We start from the raw sequence: 24,218 nt of genomic DNA, 5'->3' as shown, positions 1-24,218 counted from the left end.
TATACACAGGTACAAACAGGTTACGCGTCATTGAACGTACTGAGGTACATCCCCTCTATTAGGGGGTTGCCTTTCTCTTGACACAGGTTGGTTTGAACAAACTATCCATCCATCATACTGTTTATCCATCGTATTGTTCTTTCATATTGTCTATTCATCGTATTGTCTATCTATCATATTGTCCTTTTATACTGTCTTTAGGCTAGGTCTGCCTGTTCTTTATCTGCGTGCGATGTGCAGGATGTGTTCGTACCCAGCTGTTCTGGTGCCGGCTTGGCCCATGTTCATTTTATTGGTGATTAATACATACTTCTAACAGCTCTCCTCTTGCCAACTTCTGTGAGCGGGACCTGCCTCTGGCTCGCAGCCCAGCTTTGCTTAACAATGTCTTGACTATTACTCTAGTTCAGGCTTCAGGCCTCATACCGGGCCCTGATACCAAGGGTTTGTGTTTCATTGACTCATTTTACTACAGATAGTTGTGGAACAGACCCTATTACCAGTTCAAAATCATTTTTGTTAGATTTCCTTGTGTTCTTAGATCACCCGTGAAACTTCTGTTAGGACATTCAGTGACACTATTGTCTGTGGTCTGTTCTCTCCTTTACACATGGAGATTAATGCATTTAACTCCCTTTAATACTAACAGGAATTATGGCTGAAGTCCATGTCTTCAGCACCAACCGTACCGGGAAATGGGCTTTTGCTTAGTGGACCAAAGTGACCAGTATGGAGATTGTAAACTCTGTGGGGCAGATTCTGTCTTTTGTTCTATGTTTATATTCTATCGAGCACAATGGGGTCCTGCTCCACAAATGGGGCCCATAGGTGCTCCCACAAGACAAATTAATAATAATAATAATGATTATTAATTATTAATATAATCCATTTTCTTTCTCCTGCCTCCACAACCTGGATGTCAGGCAAGGGGCAGCTATACAATTGATTGCAGCCATTACTAATAGCCCACAACATTCCCACAACCTCATGTGAGATTAGTAGCCAATGAATTGACACAATTTGGAGATCCATTGGCTACACACACCCATAAATTTCCTTGTCAAACAAAGAGTAGAGAGTCTACCTCCATGGTTGTTCACTTTTTCACTCCACCCCCACATCAATCTACCAGTTCCCACAACATTTTGGGTTTCCCACAACATGATTTCATCCTAGCTGTGTAAAACCTCTCAGATTTAGAACATGCTTTTATGGTTCTTCTGGTATTTGTTATTGCCCTTTCTCTTTTCCATCTCACCCTGTAATAAGAGGTCATACTGGAGTATGTTCTTGACTTGAATCCTAACACAGTACTGTCTTCAGAGTGTAACACTGTGATCTTTTTGGTCATTTTGCCTCATTCAATTATGAGAGGAATCTCCGCGTGCACTTGTTTCATTTTGCTCCAAGCTTTCTGGTGTTTCTACGTTAAGATGTAAAAAAAAAAAAAAAAAAAACAGTATAAAAGAAAAGATCTAGTATATTTTTTAGCCTTTGTCATCCAAGTCCAAATACTCATTCACTCTTTGGAAACAATATCCAAATTCACTGAATTAAAGTGTGAGGTCAGCCTAAGAAATACTGAAGCAGGTTTAAAATAATCTTCTGGGAGAGACAAAGAGATAGACAGTTTGGAGAAAATGAATAATGGGAAATTATGTGAACTGGGATCTGTTAAATTATATACACTGGGAACAAATAACTTCTCAGCAATATTCACTTTCCCTTTCAACCTCCTTCAATTTTCACAGTTTAATTAGCAATCACAGTAGACTGGGAATCGCACCACTATTGCAAGGTAAACTGTGAAGTAAAAAGTGACTTTTATTGATTTAATCTTAAATATTAAAATATTTCTTACATTTCTAGATCCTTTCATCCTAAAAGATAGTAAAATGCTTCACAAATGTCATCTATACAGGGAACATTTCACCTACTTCGGAAATGCAATCCCTCTAGAATAATGTGCACCCACTCATTAAGAGCTCATAGAGCTGCTAATCAACAGTTTAGGACAGGAATTGAAGAAAAATGCCATAGCATGAAGTTGATGAGGGAATTTTAGGTAGAAAGAATATATCCAAATTATTACTTGATCAGGAAATCAGTGTTTATCTGCTGAGTCTTCTGAGGTGTCCCTGGGATCTTTGATTGCCACCAGATACTAAGCACTTCTTTGTTGTCTCATCCAAAAGAAAACACATTCAGCAGCCTAAGGTCTCTGAGTCCACTACTAACCACATGCTGAATCATTGGTTCAATACTAACACAAAGCAAGGGTTGCTACTTCCTGAGTAGCCAGCACCACTTCCTGCTGCATCATGTTTTTTCCCTAGAGTTCCCTTACCCAAGTATTAGGAGTAATAGCAACAGCAGTATTGCATAGTGCACACATCACATCTGTCCCTTATGGAAGGTGATTATAGAATGGTGTTATAATTTTTGAGGGAAAGGGCAGCCTTTACAGTCACAGGATATGTGCATGGGGTTGGTATATGGATGAAGGAGACCCTCAAAATTCAGAAGTAGAAGGAAAAGTCTTTGGATCTCTACTGATCTGACAATTGAAATTGCCATTAAATTTTTTGATGAAAAAAATGAAACATTTGCAAAAACTTTCATTAAAAATGTGTTTTGATTTTTCCCCCCCAATCTCTACCAACTAGCATCTTGTGTTGCTACCTTCCCTACCTGAGGTCCTTGTGCACCTTCATCCCAGCGGTGGCTGAATTTCTTTGTGGCTGTGTGAATGTTCTTGTAAAGCATGTTGAGTTCCATCAGGAGGAAAGTGCACTATCCTGTCAAAATATATGAACTAGATGATAATATAATTCATAGTACAGAGAGGATAATTCTGATTCCCCTCTTACACTTTAATGTGTGTTCAAGTTTCCATATCACTGAAAGATAAGAAATAATCTGCTAATTAAGCAAACGTATATTGCTTAAAAAATTGAAAATATGCATTTGAAAAAATAGATCTAATTTATGTGAATTAGTTTGATATATTTCTTTCTCTTTCTTTTGTATTGTGATATAAATTATTTCTCTAAATTCTCAAAAAAAAAAATTAAAATATGCAGCCACTATATATATCCTCACCTTGGAGATTTGTTTTTTGCTTCAGTTTTCTCAAAAAGTCTGTAATAAGGAAAGAAACCTCTTCAGTGAGACGTGAAGAATAGACAAACAGTGAACCATTGCTTCTGGCTACCCATTTGTCTGTATCTTTTGGATGGTCGCTTACGGTCACAGATTTCTATAAAATGTTCTTTTAAAGAAGGGCATTCAAGGTTCAGTTCACTTCCACTCTTTGTATTGCTTTCTGAAAACTTTCAAAGCTGCTGTCTCAGCAGCACTTTCTATAGACAGTTGATTTATTTCACAAGGTACAGACTCCTAGTCAGTGGTTTTTCTGACTTTTTCCGTGTTTTACCAAAGCAAGAGGATATAGCATTGCTTAGGAAAAATCCATTTTCTCCAAGTAAGGCTCTATAAATGGCATTTATTTAACTGAATATTGATCACAACATAAATCTCGTAGGCTTATCGTTCCTGAGGCGCAGGAGAACTGGAGGGTGAAGTGCAGAAATTGTCTCAGTAAAAGATATGGAAGGTACAATATAAGAGTGATGCAGTGGAATTGTCCATGTACTTCCTATACTTCTAGATTAGATTTTTCAGCTAATTCCTCCCACACAGTTTAAATATTACTCTAGAGAATTACACAATCTATAGAAGTTTTGCATGCTAAACAGAAAAGGGACAGATATTCAGTTGTCAGCTAGAAATCTGGACCATGGCCCTTATGCCAGAGAAAAATCTCTCCTTAACTCACACCATTCCCTATTTTCAAAAAAATGACAGTATTCTGCAGCTACACCTCTACCCCAATACAACGTGACCCGATATAACATGAATTAGCATATAACGCAGTAAAGCAGTGCTCTGTGGGGGGTGGGGCTGAGCACTCCGGCAAATCAAAGCAAGTTCAATATAACATGGTTTCACCTATAACGCGGTAAGATTTTTTGGCTCCCGAGGACAGTGTTATATCGGGCTAGAGGTGTATCTGTAACTGTACCAAAGCATTCGCGCAAGATGTAGCATTTGGGGCCATTACTATAGAACACTGAAGTGCTACTTTTTTCCTTTGTATGTGAGAGACAGAGAACAGAGAGACTGAACTCAGAAAACCTTTATTGATCCTGAATATGGGGTCTGTTTTCACCATCACAAAAGATTAACAATGGAATGCTGTATCCTGTGTAATAGGAAATGCATTGGTTAATACATTTCTTGGTGAAATGGAAAAGTGAACAATGATGCAGTAATATTTATAGGCAAAAATATTATGTAGGTTAGTCAAGACTAGAGAAAACTGAAGACTTCTTGTAGGTACCGAACAAAACTAGGCAAATGGATAGTAGGGTGGCAGATGAAATGCAGTGTTGCCAATGCAAGCTAATGCACACTAGAATAATAATTTTAATTTCTCAGACACATTACTGGGTTCTAACTTAAATGTAACCAACCAGGAAAAAGAGCTGGTTATCATAGTGGATAGATCAATGCAAACTTTTTAGCTATGTGAAGCAGTGGGTAAAAATACAAACAAAAATTCAGTCTATATATAAAGAAGATTGAAAACAGTACTGAAAATATGTTATTATATAAATGATGCTTATTATAGTAGTGATTATTATACTAATATTATACTACTATTCATATTATATTTACATGTTACACTGTATTAAATTCTAATTATTATGCTAATATTTGTATATTGCTTTTATATACATCAGTGGTACAGCGTTCACTCACCTGATTAACTGTGTTCAGTTCTAGTTACCCTATCTCAGATAAGATCTAGCATTGACAAAAAGGGTTAAGAGATGGGTGACAGAATTATTAGGGGAATGGAAGAACCTGGAACAAATATTTGAAAAAGATTAGGGTGAAATCCTGGCCCCACTGAAGTAAATGCAACTTCTCACCAACTCACCCCATTGACTTCAGCAGGGCAAGGATTTCACCTTAGGAATGTTTTTCGTTTGGAGTGAAAATGAATCAATGAGGACAGAAAGAGGCTTTGAAATAATGTTGTAAATAAGTAAATCCTGTTGTACATAGATTTGTGATTCTACATCCTTCAAGATATGAACCAAAAAGTTCTATTTGTGCATAATAATAAGAAGGGCACGTGTGTCACTGTTCACTTTTCCATCTCACCAAGAAATATATTAAGCATAGGGCATTCCACTGTTAATTTGGGATAATGTCTAGGCTGCAGTGCCAATGTTGATTTGTCATAGGTCTTACTCATCATGGAATCTATATGCTGTGTATGTTTTAAATAACAATCTATTAGCTGGGTATAATTTCTTCTCTGTCTGACTGTCTCTCTCCCTTCTTGCCTGTTATCTTCAGGTTTTTAACATATTGTGTTGTCTCCTTCTACCTACACTGCTGACAACTTTGCCCACTAATGTGCCAGACATAACACAAGGCGAGGCTTCAAAATGACTTAATGACATGCGGGTTAGTAGGGAGGAGAAAACAACAATACTGTACTACTAGAAAAATTGCTAATGAAGGAAATACAAACTTACATAAAATGTTCAGTAGTTCTTACTATTGTGGTGACTGAATGGCCTCCAAGACAGAGTTCAGCCAAGTCAAATAGAGGGCTCAGTTTATCTGCAAAATAGAACATATGATAGGTTTGTTCTTGAAGTCTGGATCAGAGATTAATCAGAGTGTACAACAAATGAAAGACCTTTTTGGCCTTGTTTGCGAAGGTGCTGACCACTTGTAGCTCCAGTTTTTGTCTTGGAGAAACTAAAGGCCTGATGGAAAACTCACTGAAGTCAATGGGAGGCTTTTTATTGACTTCAGTGAGCTTTGGCTCAGATCCTCTAAGCTAATTTAAGGGAAAACCAGATGTCTGTGGCATTCGATGACTGGCATTTTAGGGCCATATTAAAGGTCTAGAAGATGCTGGACCCTAGTCTTTAATATACTGTGTCCCTGTTCTTGCTGCTGCAACTGCTGGGCTGCTAGATGCCAGATTTTTTTGAGTGTTCTGTATACTTTCCACCCGGTATCTCAATACGATGAAAACATTTGTGTTTGTGTACACAGACATATGTATATATACATGTATGTGAAGAATGTAGAATCTTTGAAAATGTGTATTTGGGGGGAGTCTAATTCATTTTTGGTACCACAAATCTTTCTTTTTTTAAAAGTAATTTTACAAAGTTGTTAGGTTTCTGAAACGACATTCTCAGGAATATGTATGACCCTCTAGATGTAGATGTTGGTGTAATGCTTTCTATTTGTCATGTTGACTTTTGTCCTTGTGGCACTTGATCCTACTAGCTCTCAGTATATGGACCTTGTATGAATCTTATAGGTACTGACCTGGGTGCTCGTCTGAGCAATTATAAATTACAAGTCTCACCTTATGTGTCACAAGCATTGTAGATGTAATTTTTGCTGCTTGCCTAAGCTTTGTACTCTATAATCCTCTTGGGTAACAGTGATTAGGAAATTTAATCTGGGTTTTCACTGCAATGCACATGGCACCTAGATTCCTCATTTCTCTCTTTCAGTGGATGTCCAGCAGTTATGGTATTTTCCATTTTGTGTCATTGCTGGTGCCTTTGAGACATGAGATTATGAATAGAACAGAAACTGTCTGAAGATCACCCCAGATAGGATTGACATCGTTCTAATTTGCTAACAGCATCGTCTGCGTACTTGTCTCCTCCAAGATCTTTTTGTAGGCAATTTGTTCATTTTGGCCACCTTTGAAGTTAAGAACTCTGGTCTAGTAATGGATATGATCTGATGTACAGAATTATCTTCTTTCTTTGACACAAAATGTCATATCAACAACTGTGAAATATTACCAAATAACTCCCCTTTCTTGGGCAGCTAGATGCTAAAAGGCCATTCTGCTCTTTCATCATGTAGAGACAGTATTATAACTTTCTTTCTGGTGTCATTATAATTAAGCTTATTTTATATAAAATATGAAGGGAGAAAAAGCTGACATGTAGAAGTCTTTTCAAGTGCTCAAGAGCTTAAATTGACCTCCAGTTAAATTTTGCATTGTTTTTCTAAATTCCTTTCTTTTCATGCATGACGCTTTCCAAGTTACTTTTTAAGTATTTTAAGTTACTTTCTCATTATGATGCTGGGTGAGCTTTAGAGCTACTTAGACTATTGTTAAATGTTCAAAATACAGACTGGAAAAAAATGTCTGTAAAAGCAAAAACATTAATGACCAGATATTTTGACTTAAGAATTGCTCTTAGTTTGATATTTGTTTTATTCCGCTAGTGCCACACGAGGTTTTGTCCCCGAACTATAAATAGTACTCCGAGCTCGATCTAGCTCCTGTGAAAGTAAGTGGAAAGACTCCCATTGACTTCAGTAGGAGCTAGATCAGACTCATTACAAGGTCACCATAAATGGAAGAGTCAGATGTTCAATAGTTTATTCTGTAGTCCTGTATAGCATTTTGACTTTCATGAATTCTTGTCTTAAATGTGAGCTGCTTACATTGCTTTTTTTTTTTTGTATGACTCCAGAAACAAATGTCAAAGCTGGTCAGTGAATGGACAAGAAAATTAATTTGAAGGAGATTCCTCATCTTTTCCCGACCCACACCCTAGTTTTTTTCTTTGTTTTTATTTTCTTTTTGTGTGTATTTTGATACTGACTAAAAGACTTAGAGGCACAGGTTTAGAGACTGAAGTCCTCTCTCCACAAGGCAGGTATGACATTGGTAACAGAAGTGCCAGCCTCCTACACTGCTGTACCAATGTGCCTCAACCTTTACCTGGGAGGTGTGGGGGAACACTTGACTTTCCAGCCTTGGCTTCTCTACAGAGGGTGCCAAAGGTGATGGTAATTTTAGTGATAGGGACGACCATCCACTAGGAGCATGGCAGAGAAGCTCATAAAACTGGTGGCTACCAAAATGTATCAGATGGTAAAGATTTCAATCACTACTAATCTAACCTGAATTTGAAATGAAGACTGAAAGAGAAAAGGTTCCATGTGTCATTGCTAGTTCATGTGAGAACCTTATTTCCCTCTTTCTTTTTGTCTATTTAATAACCTTGAGGGGAAAAAAATCTTCATTTGTAAGCTGATCAGCTGAGGTCATTGTGCTATGTTTTCCAGAGTTGATAATTCAGAAGATCCAGTGTATGAGAGTTTAGAAGAATTCCACGTTTTTGTCTTAGCACATATATTGAGAAGACCAATTGTTGTTGTAGCAGACACAATGTTAAGAGACTCAGGGGGAGAAGGTAAGTCTTTCATTAGCACTTTATGCACCTAGCTAAAATAAATAAATGTAGTAGCCAAGGATTTTAGAGCACAACACATTTGTCCATTATAACAGTCTTTTTATAATAATGTCCATAAACAAGGGGTACCAGTGCAGAGCATTTCAGGGATTTTAGGTCTGTGGAGCCCATCATCTTTCATGTGACTTGATTCATGTGTCTAAAAGCATATACAGCACTGTGAACATTTGCCCCATTTTAAAAACAATATTGAAATTCAGGGAATCCGTAACAGATTTATAGGGCAATCAAGCTCTGTTAGCAAAGTTCTAATTCTGCTGTATTCTTTTCTCCTTCCACACTCCGCAATCATCATTTTCTATCAGTGTTTATGCTTCTTTTAAATTTTTCCTTCTTATGCATTTCCTTCTAAAATTTAAGCCCTTTTTTAATATAAAAATCACCGAATTTAAAAACACATTCTGTAGTTGTATGCCTTATCTAAAGCACATTGAAGTCATTGACTGCATTGGGCTTTGAATCAAGTCCCAGGTCTAAATAAATTTTTAAGGATAGATCAACTTTTTATATTTTTCTATTGACTTATTAAAAAAGGGTAGGCAAATATTACAATTCATTTGGACTTTTTTAATTTTTTTATTTTGTTTTTTGTAATGTGAATTAGGACACCAATAACAAACCACAAAATAGTGAATTGTGCAATGTATCATCAAATCAAATAGTTTGAAAACAATTCGTGCACTAAAATATGTTCTGACAAAGTGGTTTGAACCATTTCAAGTAATGAACGCATTTATAAAGTTCAATTTGTTTGCACACAAAAAAAGTGAAGTTCATCCAATAAACTATTCACTATGAATAATTTGCCCAGTTTCCTTTATAGTCCTATTTTTTTCTGAATGTTTTTGCATATGTTATCCTATGATGGGTCTTTGTATGTAGTAACACTTATTATTAACGTCATCTCAAAATTCCCACTATAAGCCCCTGTTTACAGTTGCTTATAACTTTGCCAAAGTAGGCTAAAATTTTCCATGCTGCCTTAGGCTGAATTCTTTTGGCAAATTTCAGCTAAATTTGTTTGGCTGTTTCTGAGAACGAAGCCGGGCGGACCTGTATTGTTTGCCCATGTTAAAAACAATTCTAGTGATCTCTTCTTTGAGAAGCTGTAACACCCTTATGCTTTTGGAGCAGGGATTTGAAATTTGACAGGGCTGGCCTTAGTGTCAGAGAAGTGCCTTTTGCCATCCCCATCTAAATCCACCCAAATTTTGCGAAGTTCTAAGCCTTTGAAAAATCACTGTTCACACATGCCCAGGGCCAGGCAACCTTAATTATGGTATTTCCTAACTTGCAATCTTAATAGAGTTCTCTTAACATAGTTTTCAGTTCACCAGCAGAGCTGGAACCTTTAAATCCACCCCCCAAACCTCTGCCACTTGAGGTAACGGCATAAGTGATAGCAGTAGCAGGCTGTCATTCTCTGTGTGGACCAGCACTGGGGAGAGGGAGAAGGGATGAAGCACACACTTTGCCATGAGCAAGCATGAACTGCAATTTTTGTAAAGACTTATACACTTGGATAAAGCTATATATATATTTTTTTCTAGCCTCATTCTTGGAAATTCCTGAACCATTTTGGCTAAAATTTATCAAACATCTTGACAGTCACCCAGCATGTGAAATTTCAGCTCAAATGATTATAGTTTACCAAACTTATAGGCAACCAAAAACAAGCTCTTATCATGGGAAGTGTTGGTTTAATCTTATGAATAGGCAGTGCTAGCATCCCTGCCTATATCTTCTAGTGAATAATGCACAGTTAAATAGATCATCACATTAAAAAGTATTTTTTCCTGGTGCAGATTTTTCCATACGTTTTCCCACTTTTTTGCGTTACTAATGTAAAACAAGTGTTGAAATATGAGTTTAACTGGGGTAGGCTTGAAAACTAACAGTGTTTAACACGTAGATAGTACTTTCCTCTTCAGAGTGCCTTGCAAACATTAATTCATCTTTGCTGCCTCCTACCCAGCTGTGAAGTAGGTAAGTGTTATTAATTATCCTCGTTTTACAGATGGGCACACTGTGGCAGAGATTAAGGGATTTTTCTAAAGTCACAGAGGGAGTCATTCTCAGAGCTGGATTTAGAATTCAGGGATTCCTAGCTGCTAGTCTGTTGTTCAGACCAATAGACCATGTTTACCTTTCCATGAAGAAATGATTAGTGGTTTTGTGGGGGCAAAAAAAGGTGTTTAGTCACTGCTTAATGGGATATTGTTCTGAATGCTATAGTTATATGAAACTTATGACTTGCATTACTGTCTCATGTATAGTATAAGAGCCTCTGTAAAATAATGAGGCTCCTGTATAATAATACATTAATTGGTACTGTGACGTTCCCCTCTGGTGTTATCTGGACCGGTGATCTGCTAGGTCACTCCAATCCTTGACTCTGGGAGCCAGCCTTACCCTGCTCTGCTGTGAGAAGCCCCACTCCTGGGTTGTTCACGCACAGCCTCTGGCATGTAAGCTGCTCCTTGGCTTGTGTAACTGAATGACACTAGCCAATATCTCCAGGTCCCCAACACAACCCTTGGAACCTCTGTCTTGCAGTGTCCAGTTATGCCTGCTTGACGCTGCCATCTTATATAAGTTTGTCAATTTAACAAAGAAATTGATATGTACCAGGCTTGTTATCCCAAGGGGAGTCACTGACAAACTTGAAACCAAATGCGCTGCTTCGGGTAGAATAAACAAACAGATTTATTAACTATAAAGAGAGATTTTAAGTGATTGTAAGTCAAAACATAACAAGTCAGATTTGGTCAAATGAAATAAAAGCAAAACACATTCATACCCTTACAAACTTAGATGCTTCTCACCACAGGTTGACTGGTTGCTCTTCAGCCAGAGACTCCCCTTTGATCAGCACTTCAGTCGCTTGGTGTGGTGTCTGTAGAAGTAGGTGGAAAAGAGTGAGAGAGAGAGAGCATGGCAAATGTCTCTCCCTTTTATCATGTACTTTTTTCCCTCTTGGCTTTGCCCCTCCCCCTTCAGAGTCAGGTGACCATTACCTCATTGCAGTTCCAAACTGACCAAAGGAAGGGGGGTGACTCCCTCGAGAATCTAACAGATTCTTTTGTTGCTGCCTAGGCCAGCATCCTTTGTTCCTGTGAGGCTGGGCTGGGTTTGTCCCATACCTGCCCTGATGAGGTGTGAACTGCCTCTTCGTTCTTGGAGAGTTTTTGCCTGGGCTTGCTTTAAGCCATGAGGATACATTTTCAGCCCCATCACTGTATACATGAAATTATAACCTATAACATTACTATAACATTACTGTAACAATTACTATAACATCACTATAACAACCAGGCTCAGTGCATCATGAGCCTTCCGAAGACACCCAACATGACAAACTTTGCATTGGATACCACACAGTCATTTTACAAAGATGAACATGGAGGTGTAGGGTGTTCCCCGAGGTACAGAGAGTCACAGGTATATTTAAATGTTCAGGCACCCATTCTCTAAAACCTCTGCCACTTTAACAAAAACAACTAGAAAATGTAATACATGATGATAACAAGTTGGCCAAATCAATGCATGAACAGGGCTTAGAAAAAATCCTTCCCCGATATACAATAGTTGAATGAAATATCAAAGAACACAAAGGAAAGGAACACAAACATTTGAACTTTCCCCTTGCAGAGACAATACTCATAACAAATTGTAAATGAGTACTATATATGCAACTGTAATCAAAGAAAATCTGTTTGGCAAAGAAATCTAGTAGCCAAGGAAATAATCAGACTACATTGCCAAAAAAAAGAAGTGATACTGCATCTTTGGTGCCAATAATGAGAAACTTTTCCTTGTAACTAAAAATATTCCATGGAAAATTCAATTCTGCTCATGTGTATCAGACATGAAGATCCTGTTGTTATACAGTTACATCTTCACTAATAAACAATTGCAATTAGGAGAGAATCTGGGATAGGAACAGAATTGTTTCATAATTATTTCTAAATTCATAATTCCTTTAAAATTTTAGCATGAGACTTGAACTGTTCTTTAGACTATTTTCAACACCAAAGAATTAGGTTTTCCCCTCACTTAACACTGCCTGCTGAAACCCACATGTAGCTCTGATAATGTTGAGTAGTGACTGGTATAAATTACATAAATAATGTCAGGGTCCATTTACTCTCTCCATCCCATTTTTTATGGCTTGTTTATTTCAAGAAATCTTGCATCTGTCTTTGCAGCATTTGCACCTATCCCATTTGGAGGAATTTACTTGCCACTGGAAGTTCCACCTAACCGATGTCACTGCTCACCTCTTGTCCTGGCTTACGATCAAGCGCATTTCTCTGCTCTTGTATCCATGGAACAAAAAGATCAACAGAGAGAACAAGGTATGGCTGAGAAATTTCCTATCTAGTCAATATTTTGTGGTGAAGTGCTAATTGCTGTTTTTATCTATCTAAAAGGAAACTGCACCCATTGGATTTTACTGGGTAGGCTCATTTTAATCATCTAAGAACAAGACTGGAGCCAAGAGCTCCTGAGTTCTAATCGTTGCTCTAATACTGATTCTCTCTCTCTCTCTCTCTCTGACATTGTGCTCTTAACCCCTTTGTGTCAGCTTACATATATGGAAATGAGATACTACTACTTACCTGTTTTACACTAGGGATCCTGAAGGCATTCATTAATTAGGATTAATAAAGGTCCTGAAGATGAAAAGTGGCTCACGCAGTTGTGACTGAAAGCTTACATAGGGTATGTCTACACTGCGATGAGGAGGTCTGATTGCGGCTCATGGAGGAGCTCATAGCCAAGTTAGTTTTGACCAAGCTAGATGAAAGCTAGCTCAGGTACCAAGAGCAGTGTAGTCAGGGCAGAATGAGTGGTGGCACAGGCTAGTCTCCTGAGTACAGCCCTGCCCAGGACCTTGGCTAAATGGCTAGAAGCTGGACCATGCTACCCATGGCTACACTGCTATTGTTACTGGAGCTAGCTTTGGTCTTGCTGTGTGCTACAGTCACACCTCCCGACTGAGGTGTAGACATACCCCTAATGAAAAGTATCTTTTGAGTTGTGAATTAAACATATTTTTCCTTTAAAAAAAATCAGTTAAAACTTTTATTTCTGATCCGCTTGCTGACATCTGTTCTTCTGCAAAAAAAAAAAAAAAAAAGTGATAGCAGCTGTATAAAGATATTTTACCATAGGTTTGTATACCAGGTTTCAGTCTGTTGAAATATTGGGCGAAGAATGAGAAGAATCTTGGGGACAGATTCAATCCTACATCAGGAGTTGAGGAGCTGGTCATGGCTCCCTGACCCTGAATGCCGATCTGCACCAGCCTCAACAATGCTTAGGGTATCAGCTCAGCTGATCTAATGCAAGTCTCTGGTGTAGGGTCCTTAATGGACCATATGCTAGTGGAGGATAGGCCGAATTCCAACACATCTTTTCCACAGCACAAACTCTATTCTTGGGGTAATGGGATAACTAGTGCAGACCTAGATGTGGCACATCTGTGCCAGCTGGGATTTCTCCTGTGCCCGGGTAATTCTCTGCTGACTTTTTGTAGCCATTTTCCAGCCTCACTGTAGCACTTCAGAGATGTAAAGAGGCCAGATCTCAATAGAGAATCCACCCATAATTGTACAAAGGCTTTGTTATCCTCCTGCTGCATATGTGTTTCCCATTAGAGTTAGAAGTAGGAAGATGGTAAACCCTTTCAATAGTAAAATTCTTAGGTTTCTTTAACTAGAGCATCCTAACACGTTGCAGGCTCAACCATCTAGCCTAAACCTGAGGCCCTACTGGGCCCATATTATTCCAAAGCTTGTAACTTCATGCAGGGTGGTGCCCAATGAATCCACCCAGGCTCACAAGTGCTCAGACCTCCTCACAAGTCCATTCCCCCTCAGGACTGATGGAAAGATAAAGCTTAATTCAGAGGAAAGACCATTAGTGCATCCTGATCTCTGCAAGTTCAGGAAAGCCTCTCCCCACAAACCCCAATAATATTATCCCCATTGAGGAGAATTTAACCCCAGCTGCAAGGACGACTCACCAAAAAGTGTGATCCTGTGAAACAAACCATCAATTAAATGAATCACAAAACTCATGCTTACTCAGCAAGTGCAGACATTTCTGCTGATTGAGACTGATACCGCACACAATCAGGAACGCAAATGAGATGGAAGAGAGGGTGGGATTTGCATGATGCTGAGGGTTGGAGCAGGGGTGGTGCTTCCTCCCTGTTCTGCTTTTTATGGATGGTAGTCCACTGGCCAATCCCATGGGCTTCAGCAGTCCCCTAGCCAGGAAGGGCTGAAATGGTCCAGCCTGCACTTTGGTGTGGCCCACCTTCCCAATCCAATGCCATCCGTAATAGCCAGCGCCTCTCATTGACTGTTTGAGTTACGTTTTTGGAGGGTACCATGTAGTGTGAGGAAAATGTACAGGATGTCAACAGCAATGTTCTGATTGTTAAACCAGAATGGAGATTGGTTTATGATCTGTGACACAGCTCACGTATGTACGCAGATGTTGCAGATGTCCACGTGGCAAAAATACATGTCATCAATCAACTTATATATCCCTTTTCTGGGGGGAAAAAAGTGGCAGCTTTCATTTACGTGAAATTTTTTATGTTGCCTTTTAACATTGTGTTTACATTTTCATACATGTGCAAGCTGTGTGCATGTGCAATGACAATTACCATGCTTCTGCATGTAGTCACAGCAACTGTGTGTCCAAGGAACATTTATGCAGATAACTGTTCATTGGCTTGTGTAATCACTACAAATGCACACACAATCACCAAAATCCATATGTATGGGCAGTTATAACCACTTGGACACATATGTACCTTGAGAATTTCTAATTGAATTTTTGGAGGGAATGGTTGGGGGAGTTACAATACACTATCATGAATAGGAAAAATTTGGTTAAACATTAAACAATTCTAGTTTTCCCCAAACAGCCAGTAGATAGAGGCAATATTTTAAACTGAACTCTAAAACTTTCATATGAAATAGCTCTTATGAAAATATCAAGTTGCTCTTCTACAGATGGTAATTATTTCTAGACATTGAAAGTTTAACCAGTTAGCCACCAACAGCAACTCTTCACCATTCTAAGTGACATGTACAAAGATATCCTCCTGACATTAGTACTACAGCATTCATTTCAAACCTCACTTCATCTGATCCCTGACAATACATGTTCGGTGCCATTTAATTGTGAAAGATGCAGTTTTCCTCAAAGTTGATTGTTATGCTGTCTATAGTGGCTCATGACCATGACCTCAGGGCAGACTGTCGAAAACAGGACAGACACCCCCGAACTGGTGATTTGTTTTATATTTAGATTTCACCAAGCCAGTAACATATGTGAACTCCTGGATCACTTTAACAGTCTCGCCATGGAGTTTCAGACAGTTCCCTTAGACTCTTCAGTCTATCTTGCCACAAAAGCAAACTGGACTTAGTGATAAATGGTCACTTACACCAAAAATCACACAATATTCAGGTTGCTTTCAGTGTTATAAAAAGCACACAAGATCTTTTATAGGGGAGAAGGCAAAAACACCCCATTTATTGAGAATATAGCAGTTAGCATGTGCTTTTCAGTTACACACACACACACACACACACACACGTGCGCGCACACACACACACACACCATGCACACAATCCTGCCAGTTGATGTTTATAGTTACCAGTCCAGAGTCTGGATCCAATCTAGTGGCCATCCAGATTGGTCGCAGAGGGGAGCAGGGCTGTCGGTCGCGATCCGATGCTCCTGGAGTGTGGCAAGACGAACCCAAACCCCATGATAAAGCACCCTGTTCTTAGTCTTTTTTCTCTGTTGAAGTCTGTGGATTTTGCTGTATCAGTTTATGACCAGTTACTCCTTAATTGGTGTTATCTTTTGATGTAAACATTCCAAAACACCTTCGAGAGGGTCATCCTGTTCCAGATTTGATTTAATCAATTGTCTTTAGGTGTGCTAGCCTCCACCTCAGGGTCGTCAATCTGCCCTTCCTCAATCATGGATGCTCGTTGATGGTTCTCTGGCATCAATAAGTCTTGATAAGTGTCTTCACTCCTCCTTTCTTGACCCTCTGGTTAACAATTGCCTTCACACCTTATCTTTTCCTGATGCATGCATTCTTCATTCACACAAACAGTCTTTTACAGAGACCTTTGAGAATCCAAACAGCAATATTTTATATCGAGCAAAAAGACATTGTAAATTAAACCTTGCTAAGTTTTATAACCAAAACAATTTACATTGAGGCCCAGGACTTCAACGTTCCTCTAATCTACTTAATCTACTTAACAATACAGGATCCTGTCTCTTACTAACTAAACCTTAAAACAAAGAATTAAAAAGGGCCCAATTTGTAATCCAAATGGGAAACAGAATCCCATAGTCCCAGAGGGTCATTCTTTTCTGCTATTCAGCAAGGGTGGCTGGCAGGATGAAATCAAATCATACATTAATTTTCATAGTACAATTATAAAATCCTGCTCCTATACCAGTTCAAAAAGACCAGTCATTTACCCTAGATCAGTTGGTACCCTACATCTTACACCAAAGACAACTCCTGTAGGCAATCCTGTAGTAAACTATCTAAAGGTTTATTAATTAGGAAAAGAAATGAGTTATTTACAGATTAGAACAAGCAAACATATACACACAAATGAGTTATCCGCTAAATCCCAAAAGTGACAGAGTTGTAGTGATCTGTCAATTCAAAGTGTCTTTTAGGGCAGAACCCAGAGGTAACCCCCAGGATCTCTGGTTTCACTTCGGCTTCTCTGGCCCTGTGAGAGTTCAAACAGCAAGGAGATGAAAAATCTTCATATCAACTATTTTTATTTCCCTCTTCCAGCATTCAAAGCAGTGCGACAAGGCCTCCTGCATGTACTTCTCCATGGATGGATAGGGCAATTAACAAAGCTTTTGTCTTATAATGGCCCACTTAAATTTTGATAGTCCTCCTGGATGGGCAGGGGGAACCATTCCAGTGCCTGGGTTCACGAGTTCAGAGCAAACATTAGCTATAAAGCAAAACTTACATCTTTTCTTATAGCCTCGAATACCGACATTACAGGTGAGATAAATGCATGCAGCAACTTACAAGCATTTCATAGAGTCTGAATACTGAATACATTGTTATAAGATAATACCTATTTTGAGCAAAACTAACATATAGGTGAACTGAGCATTATAGTCAGCATTATGCCCAGTGGCAAGTGTTTCCAGAATCTGCCCCTACTATTGTGGAAGAAACAATATGATATTTTATTGCATTAATTGAAAAAGAGTATGTTGTATAATTAACATTATATCATGCAGAAACACAAGGGCAGAGTTAAGGTTGTGTGTGAAATTTTGATTTTCGTCATTTTCTGACTTTTGAATGCTTAAACAGGCCCACTCACTGTACACTTATTTGTAGACATGCTTGGATGGAATATAAAATAGAATGGTTGTCTTTTCTACTGTGGGCCAGATCCTGGCCACTACTCCAGGTGCTTTGTGACATTCCATCAGCACAAAGCACCTGGTCTTGTTTGCTTGGGGATTCTTCCTGTGTGGAAGTCTCCAGTCGTGTAACAGCTCCTACAACAATTCCCATAGTGGCCACAGTGTTGGGAGCATTGATCGATCAAACAGGGTATGGCAAGAGTTTCCCTATGCTCTAGTAATTCCTGGCTACTGTAATGATCCCCTACTGCTCTAGCTTATGCAAGGTACCAGACAAGCCTGGTATGTCACCAGCTGTACTATCAGGGGAACATAAATGTGGCTTAGTGGTAGACACCTTTGCTCCCCATTTCTTTGGTTCTGCATTTAGTAAAGCTCTGTTCTTCCACAGAAGCTAGCCCTTAGTCATTAGTTGAGTCAGAATTCCAGTTAGTTTCTTTTAGTAGATCAGAGTGCAGAAGAGGTTATCATCCTACTCTACATACAGCTACCTGGATGAACACTATCTCATTCAGACTCATGACAGACTTGGCACCAGGTGGTAACTGGGCTATTGTGCAATTTGAAAGACACCTCTACTTGTAAAGAAACTGTCCATGAAAAGTTTCATTGAATGAAGTTCAACTAAATGCAATCCATTACTCTAGAGGCTTAGTGTTTCATTAGAACCACCTCCCCCTCTTATATTCTTTATCAGTGATGGGAAGAAGTATTTCTAACTAGACAGATCAAAGATCAGAGAAACAAACACCGATTCACTACTGGTGGAATAAATAGTAGTTTATAAATAGCAGTTCAGTTGTGAATAATTAACCTAGGATGGCAAATATTATTTGCTCAATGAAGAATCTACCCAGAGAAACAACCACAAAAATCCATTTATAATGGTGATAGATCTTTGTTCTCAAGTGGCCAAAATACCATCTGCCTGGGGAATGGGCTCTGTCATTCACCCCTTAAGATGGTTCACTTGGAGACCTCACAGAGCAGATGGAGAATTTCAAGGGGCTGATGACTGACTTTTGAGGTAGCTGGTGGATGTGATTGTTACTAGAGAGGGCTCTCTTACCCTTCTCCTTTGATCTTCACACAATAATATTATGTGTTAGGATGAGACACAATAATAACAGAAGATAATACAAAAGCTACAAATTTGAAGCCAAACACTGGGGGCATTTTTGTTTGTTTGTTTTTTATTTGAATGTGAAAGCCCCAGTGCTTTTGTAGCACAAAGGTGGTAGATTCCGATCTGAAGTTGATTCCCTCTCTTCATCAGATCAATTTCAAGTTATTTGAAGATACTTTTCTTGGGGGAGTCAGGAGGAGACAACTAAAAATGGGTCTCTTGATTTCTAGACTGTTACTGTGAAATAAGCAACTGTCACATTGAAATTCTTTTAATCATGGGTGTTTAGCTGATTATTCCTAAAAGCCTTTATTCATGAATTTGTCAGTTCAAAGGCACAGTAACTCTTTTTATGAAGCCTGATTTCCTGTAAATGGATAAATGTAATGGCTCTACTCCCAACATAGCTCAAAGCATCCTTTGATTTAAATGTTACAAGGAGACACTATGAAGTAAATAGCTCCTGTTATTCTGTGTAGCTTACACCCCACAAATTCTCAGATCAGTTTAGAAAGATTAGTGTTAATTACTTGACCCTGTCTGTGAACTGTTGGGGAAACCAGAAAAGTGGACAGTTGCGTTTATTTTAATTGATTTGCGGTTGTTTTTCACATTAGTATGCTAGCGGTAATTGTGTTTGTTTTTCAAAGCTTTCCAACTGTATTTATTTACTAGTGATCCCTCAACAAGAGAGACCAAAAAAACAAACCTCCAAAATTTTGTTTAGGCCTGGCCTTGGCAAAGACATTTATGCTGTAAGTGCAAAAATGTCAAATATATAAAGGTTTTAATGCAGTTCTCTTAACCAAAGCAAATTTCAGTCATAATCCTCTTAAAAATATTACAGATTAAACTGTCAAGATGTAGCCACTGCTGCTTTGGTAGAAAAACATGGCCTTTCTGAAATTTCTCTTCTACGTCATTTAGTTCTGCTGCATAGAATCAATGCAGCTTTGCTGCTACTCCCTGTTTTGGCTAATTCTCAAGGATGAGCACTCCAGTAGGCAGCTGCATCTCACTGATTAGTGTAATCACCTCTGCGGAGGCTCCACTGAATATGTATAAAATTTAAGGGGAAAGAAACTGTCATTGCCTTTCTCCTATCTCATTCCTTCCCCTCTTCCTGTCCCTCTGCCTCCAAGCTACACACACTCTCTCTCTCTCTCTCTTCTTTCACTTGCTCTGAAGGAGATGGATGTCAAGATTCTGACAAAGTTTGGAAAATTGTCCTTGACATTTACAGTTTAAAAAAAAAAGTAGCACTAAAAAGTGAAGAATTATAGAAGCACAATAAATGTTAAGTCTGCTTTGGTTGATGTTAATTTCGAAATGGTTAGTTAAGTGACAAGAAGTGAAGGGGAAGCATGGCTACGAGTTGATTGGAGTATAGATGAAAGCCTCATAGCTCCAGGATATTAAGTGGAGGATATTCAGGTGCTCCTAAGCATATTATTTTTAACATATTTTTTAAAAGTAAAAGGAGCAAAGTTTAGTATCTTCCATGAGATTTTGGCATTAAAGCTTAAATGTTTCACTTGTGGATAACAAGTGGCCCAATAATAAATTAGTTGCAAAACCAACAATCCTGCAGGTTGTGATTTGTGGCAAGCAGACAATGTGGATTTACAGATACTCATGTGGGAGTGTTGGCTAGTAAGTACAGTAGACAATTGGAAGCAGAACTCCTGGTTCCATTACCACCTGACTCATCTTGTGACTTTGGTCAAGTCACGTAGCTATTTTGTATCTGTTTGCCAATCTGTAGAATGGGTACATTAATACTTACTTCCCTAGTGTTGCAAGGTTTAGTTCATATTTAGGAAGAGCTTTGAGATCCTTGGATGACAGGATCCAGTCCAACCTCTCAAAGTGCAAATTATTTTCACTAGAATTATTATACCTCAGCAAACAAATACATTTAGGCTGAGATTTTTCAATGACATACAGGGGATTTTGGAGTTCAGTTCACATTAATGCATCCAAATTATTTAGGCAGTCTTGAAAATCTCAGTCTAGGTTTTTTAATGCTTTCAGGTATACTTTATTTTTAAAAAGGAGTAAGTTTAAAATTACTATTAAAATGATGCATTTTTACACAGGACTTGGTGGCTTTCAAAGACCAACACTCTTCTTACAGAAAATGTCTATAGACAGAAAGCTCTTACCTATATTTTTTAAAGAATTCCTTTCCCTTTCAGATGCACTATGTTGGAAAGCTGATTTAAGTGTGTATAACCATTGATTCAAAATGTATCTTGTCCAACTGTATTCCTGCATAATGCTGCTCCAGTACCATCATTGGAGAAAAGATGCATAATTTTGGATTTCTTGTGCATAAAATCAAACTTGTAGCTCTAGCCTGCTGTGAATAAATCATATCCAATTAAGCTTCTAGTTCTGCTTTCAAATCAAAATCACAGCTAATCAAAAACATATCAAGTTAGGAGGAAATCAGCTGAACTCAGATTTGTGTTTGTTCCTATTGTGTTGGAGGGAAATGTATTTACTAAGGAAACAGGGAGAGTTATGAGGTCAGCTTGGTGCTCTACAAGTGATATGTGCTAGGAGAAATGAATTTGAATCCCAAATACTGTTTCTCATTCACTGACAAAGCTGCAGAGGTGTTTTAAACTCCCAAAGGAAGGTATATACCCCTGTTACACAACAACAAATCCTGCTGGCTTTTCAAGTCTCTAATGTCTTTCTGCTTGAAAGATAATCATGCTACAAAAATGCACAAGTTGCAGCTAGAGAGGAGGATGTTTATAAAAAGGAGGGTGAGGAGGAAAGAAACTTTTATTACACACCTTCTTCGAACATCTTCATCCAAGACTTGAACACCCAGTCATGTCCTCTTGTGTAGAAGTTTGGGTGAGGTTGTACAAAAGGGGACAGTGTCATACGGTGGCTTTGTGCAGTACTGAAGAAACACTTGGTATTAGAGAGCAGTGCTAAAAACATAATATAGAAATGAAAAAACTGAATCTAAATGTCAAGCGTATGATGGGGAAATCAATTCAGTAAAATCATTGAGCCTTAAGTGGCACCTATCTTTGATTTCCTTTTTCTCCTACATTGAGCACCTGGTCTCCAACAGCTTATGTTTAAGGGATTTTTCAGGTAGGTGCTTGGCAACCAGTTTGGCCTTTGCTGGGAATTGCATTGTGCATAATGGACATGGCAGCTGTCTCGCAGCTCACCAACAATAACAACCAGTAGCCAGCCAATCCCTGTGAGAATTCTTTTCACAAAGGAGCCATTTCCTAAACAGTCCCAAGGTACCATTCGAAAATCCTCTCTGAAATGAAAGCCTGCAAAGCAAATGCATACAATGAGCTCATCTAACCAGAATAGAGATGCAAGTTTTGAATATATCTTTAATGTTACCATTTCATTACAGAGGTTTGTAGGAGGTCTGGTGTGTGTTAGCCAGTTACTGACTTCAATAGATATTTGTATAAATTACCAGTTGTGGTGCAGCTTCTAGATTTTAATACATACCTCCATCTTAAGCTTTTTTTCTTTATAGTTTTTTAGTTCTTGCTTTGATGATTTTATCTGATACATGATGAGGAGCAGAAAGACAGTTCCTGAGATAAGGGGACTCTCGCCCATTCAGGGCTTTGAAGGTGAGCTTGAGCGCTTTGAAATGGACCCACTGGCAGCCAATGTACCATGCAAGATACTGGTATGAGGTATTCATACAGTCGGCTCTGCTTAGAACAAGGGCTGCTGTTTAGGATTAATTTAAGGCGGAAAGAGTTATATGGGTTGTGGTTCATAGATCTACTTCCTAGAGGAATGAACACGATAGCTGAACAAGGCAAAGGTGAGAGACATCCCTGTCTGCCATTACTCCCTGGGTGTCTAGACTCACTGAGTTGTGAAGCATGATTTTGCACCTGTGTGCCACTTTGATCCAGGTAACAGACTCCTGCAAAGGAGGGGCAGGTCACCTTTTCAGCTAGTTCCTCAAAATGCTGCACCCTTCCCAACTCATATAACTTCTGCCTTTCCCCTGCAGCTCTTCACCCTTTCCCCACCCCCATTCCCCTTATTCAAACACTGGATCACTAGGGAAATTACAGAGTGCACATTTATTAAGATGGGGCATAGAGCTAAGTGCCATCTACATACTGATGGTAACATCAGAGCCTGTGGAATCTTTCCTGATGACCTTAGGAAGATCATGAATAAGAGAAACGATAGGATCAGTTCCTGTGGGATTCACCATGTGAAGGTCTTTGAGGGAAGAGGGAATAATTTCATCTGAAAGAAAAGAGCAGAGTCAGGTCTTGTAGATGGGTGAGCAGCACCTCACAGTCCATGGTGTCAGACTGTCAAATGGTCCAAGCGAGCTCACATTCACATTTGGCCTCTACATAGCTCTGACTAGGTCATAGCCACATCCAGCCTTTTTCCGCAAGATGAAAGGTGCTAAGATGCAAAACCTCTGAAGGACAGCAAGGGGAAGTGTAGCATGGGAGAAGAGAACCTCAGCTCTCCAAGCAGGACATGAAGGGATAGGAAAAAAGACAAGAATCTGGCTTAAAATCCTCTGCCTGAAAGCCAGAAATTCTGAGCCAACGTGAACCTTGGACAGTTTGCTTCATTCAGAGACCTACCACACTGAGCACCAAGAGATATGACAGGTCAATAGTACAAAGAGATGACATTCTTTGACATAAAAATATGTCAGCATACTCTTTGGTTACCATCATAAGCTGTTTCTGTTTTCCTATTAGTTTGAAGACATATTGGAAGTTTTCTTAATAAATATCAGTTTTAAGTTCATCTTTTGTATTAAGTACAAACAGAAGTCCCTCTTGCCAAATGCTCTGGAGAACTGTCGTGTGTCACATGTCAAGGATATTTACTGTTACCCTTTTTCTTCTTCCTGAAGCAAACTTGCTTAGGGATGAAGCTCTGTAAAGGGGATCAGTGGGTGGTTGTACTTTTGAAAGGAAATTGATCCTTCCCAATAAGTTGGTCCAATAAAAAATATTACCTCATCCCCCTGGTGTCTCTTTCTCCATTCATGTAATACTGCATTGTCACAGCTTTTATAAGAGCCTCTCGGTTGAGGAGAGCTAGATTCTCAGTGATTCCCTGTTTTTACCAGCTGTGTATAAACATATTGAGTGTGCTTAACTACCTCACAGTGCTTAAGTGCTTAACTACCTCAAGGGGATATTGTAAGACTTAATTACATGTTTGTAAAGTGCTCTGAAATCCTTTGATGA

At 38.8% G+C, this 24,218-nt stretch overlaps 1 protein-coding gene across 18 annotated transcripts in view; it reads left to right on the top strand.

Moving 5' to 3' along the window:
• The window catches only part of OTUD7A (OTU deubiquitinase 7A), a 310,046-nt gene that overhangs the window by 274,477 nt on the left and 11,351 nt on the right, over window positions 1-24,218 (top strand). For all 18 annotated transcript variants that reach the window (XR_005585578.1, XR_005585579.1, XM_039492114.1 and 15 more), the window contains 2 exons: window positions 8,200-8,327; window positions 12,596-12,745. Coding sequence is in view for 16 of the 18 variants with exons in the window: in XM_039492114.1 (XP_039348048.1) it covers window positions 8,200-8,327; window positions 12,596-12,745 (278 nt within the window). In the remaining 2 variants the exon portion in view is untranslated. The remainder of the gene's footprint in view (window positions 1-8,199; window positions 8,328-12,595; window positions 12,746-24,218) is intronic.

This window comes from Mauremys reevesii, linkage group 10 (assembly GCF_016161935.1).
Source record: "Mauremys reevesii isolate NIE-2019 linkage group 10, ASM1616193v1, whole genome shotgun sequence".
NCBI classification, from domain to species: domain Eukaryota; kingdom Metazoa; phylum Chordata; order Testudines; family Geoemydidae; genus Mauremys; species Mauremys reevesii.
The sequence above is the reverse complement of the archived record's forward strand: the minus strand, read 5'-3'. Positions and strand labels throughout refer to the sequence as shown.